We start from the raw sequence: 3,196 nt of genomic DNA on the forward strand, positions 1-3,196 counted from the left end.
TCATAATGTCTTCTTCTCCTTGTATCCAGTGCCCTGCCTCATCTTTCAATTTATCAATTCTGTTCTTCATTCTTCTCTGTATGGTTGTTGCATGAAAAAATGCTGTGTTTTTGTCGCCCCATTTTATCCATTTCAACCTTGATCTTTGCCCCCAATATTTTTCTTCTTGTTTCCAAAGATTTGATATTTGGTTCTTCAGCTCTCTTTCCCTATTTTGATCTCCCTCCTTCATATCTCCCTTTTGTATTTGTTGTAGCTCACTTTTCTTTCTTTCTATTTCTTTATCTGCTCTCTTGAATTTTCTTCTGCTCCACTCCAATAGCTCCCTTTGACATCTGCTTCTCTTTCTAGTGAACTGGTTCCAACAGTTTCTGTACCCATCTTCTTGCTGCCAGCTCCTCCTAATCACTTCTTTACACTCCTCGTGCTCTGTCCAAAAAGCCTCAAACCTGAAATCTTTTTTAATTCGAATTCTCGGTTGTGTTTCCAAAATTAAGGCACAATGGTCCGAACTTATAGCCGGTGCAGCTTTTAGAATCACATTCTGATGTATATGCAACCAATTCCAATTTACTAACACCCTATCTAATCTTTCCCTAGTGATAAAGTTATTTCTAGGATTGCTATACCAAGTGTATTTGTTTCCTTTAAGATCAATATCTATTAATCCATTATCATCTACAAAACTCCTAAAAGTGTCTAAGTAAATTTTTGGTTGTGGATGCAAGCCTACCTTTTCGTCTTGACTTAGAATATCATTAAAGTCACCCAAAAATGCTTGAGGTTCTTCCCTGCTCCTATTACTTACCGTTAGTTCATGCCAGAGTTTCCTTCGCCTTTGGAAGACTGGGTTACCATAGACAAAAACTCCCTGCCATTTCAAACCATTATTTATGTTAATACTTGCTTTAATATAGTTATCACACCACTCATAAACATCAATATTAGTATTAGATTTCCATAACAAACATAGTCCACCGGACAAGCCCCGGGGTTCTACACAAAAAGACTTTTCGAAGTTTAGCCTTCTTCTAATCCTAATCATTTTTTCTTTACTGGCCCTAGTCTCCATTAAAAATACTATATGCGGCTTAACCTCTTTACATAGATTAAACAATTCAGAAATTGTCGGGGCAGCCGCTATTCCCCGACAATTCCAGCTGATTATGCTCATGGCTGAGGTTGGGGCATGTTAAGGCCCGCCTCCTCAGCCATTTGTGTTTCCTTAATCTGACCAGAGACATGCTTAGTTAACTGATACTCCCCTGTGCCTAGAGCAGTGATGCTATTCTTTCCTTTCTTCAGTTCCCTAACCTCTTGCTCCTCCTTCCATCCTGTGTATGTCAGCAGTGGGATCTGTTCGTTCTCCCGTTTCCTTTTCAAGTTCAGCTTCAATTCCAACTTCTTGGCTAGTCCCTCTTCCCAATCCTCCTGTGCTTCCATTCCATTTTCTTCATCTTCATCACTTGCTAACTCTACATAGTAGACATTCTCACCTTGCTTGATATGCTGGCTCACAATTTCTTGATCTCCTTTTTGGGCTTCCTTGTACAGTTTACTTAATGTATTCTCCTTTGTGCCGCCCTTCAGCCCATCTTGATCTTCCTTTCCCTTTGTTCTGACTTCATACGCTTGTTTGCCCTTCATTCTGGCTAGCATAAGTCTCTTTAATTCCTGGCCCATGGTTTCTCTTTCTTTTTTTTCCGGACCCATCTTTCCCTCCTTGATATTATAGTTGTTCACTTCTTCTTCTTCAAACATATTATTTTTCTGTCCACTTCCTCCAACATATCTTGTTTGCAGTTGTAATGCCCCTAAGTTGGGCCCAATATCCCCTTTTTGTCCGTTTCCTCCTGATTTTTGCACCTCATACCCCCTCTCTCCTATTTGGGCCTTTTTGTTTTTGGCCCATTCGTTTTTCCTCTCTCTTATCTCCTTGATGATATTGTTGAGTTTATAGGCTGCTCCTAGGTCACTCTGCGAATTTCTCCCTTCCTGAAAATCAGGGATTTTTGGTACTTCTTCTACCTGCTCCTCTGCCTCAACCATCTCTTCTTCTCTCCTCATTTGGTTTTCCCAAACGCTTTCCTCCCGGATTTTCTGCTGCAGGACCTGCTCCACCCTTATCCTACTCTCCTCAGAGCTTTGATCTTCACCACTCTCTCTGTTAGGGTTCAGTTGCTCACGCGCCTGCTCCTCCCCTTCCCTTCTCCATCCATGTTGTGTTGAAGAGTCTCCTCCCATGGTTGGACCAGGTCTTCCCTAGCTTACTCCCAGTCCCGGTGAGTATTTTTTCTTTGTTGGATCCCAACATGCCATGGCTGTTGGGTTCTTGCAAGTTTTCTTCTCATGTCCTAAAATTCCACAGTTAAAGCAATAGCTATCCGGCAGTCTCTCATACTTGAAAAAAACCCACAGAGGTGGCAGCTTCTCTCTATCTAACCAGAAACCTGTAGGAAGTGCTTTGGTGATGTTGATACTAACCCTGATTCTCAAGTACGGTCTCCTAAGGACTCCATCCGATCTTGGATCCTCAGCCTCTGTCAAGACTCCTAACATTTTGCCGATCAGAATCCCTGTTTCTTTATCCATGAAGTCATGTGGTATGCCATGCACTTGAATCCAGAACTCCATGAAGTCATGATCAACTTCAAAAACTGATTCACCCTCCCTCCATAATCTGAGATTGACCATATTTCCTTTGACATTCCATGGACCGTTTTGAATAATCTGCAGCCCTTTCTTCCTGTCTTTGAAACTAAATAACATCTTCTTCCATCCAATATCTGTAACTGCCACACCTTGAGGGTTTCCCCACATTCCCAGTAAGGCATTCTTACATGTTTTGAAGTTTATTTCCTTGTCACTAATTAACTTGCCCACCACATTTAAGCAGTCTTTCTTGTAACCAAGCTCTCCCGGCCTGTTGAGTTTGATGACTTTACCTTCGATGTTGTTCATGATGTAGGCAGCTAAAGCAGTGTTTTTGTGTTTACAGGTTTTCCAGTGGTTCTAAAGGTTCAAGCTGAGCTAGTGTTGTGTTAGAAAGAAAGTTTGGTATTGAACACGATTTAAAGTAAACTCCCTGATTTGGAGAAGAACCTGATGTTCTTAGAAGACTCTCCTATTGAGAGAAGAAGAGCTCCCTAGAGGAACTTCGACTAGGTTCTTTGGGTCTTTAAGAGAAGCTGGCGCC

At 41.6% G+C, this 3,196-nt stretch overlaps 1 protein-coding gene across 1 annotated transcript; it reads right to left on the reverse strand.

Moving 5' to 3' along the window:
* Window positions 1-2,262: 2,262 nt before the first annotated feature.
* Window positions 2,263-2,961, reverse strand: LOC140175103 (uncharacterized). Its single transcript, XM_072202020.1, has one exon. It carries the CDS (start codon window positions 2,959-2,961, stop codon window positions 2,263-2,265), a length of 699 nt encoding a protein of 232 aa, XP_072058121.1.
* Between the last annotated feature and the right edge of the window lie 235 nt (window positions 2,962-3,196).

The sequence above is a fragment of the Arachis hypogaea genome, chromosome 9 (assembly GCF_003086295.3).
Source record: "Arachis hypogaea cultivar Tifrunner chromosome 9, arahy.Tifrunner.gnm2.J5K5, whole genome shotgun sequence".
Taxonomy (NCBI): domain Eukaryota; kingdom Viridiplantae; phylum Streptophyta; class Magnoliopsida; order Fabales; family Fabaceae; genus Arachis; species Arachis hypogaea.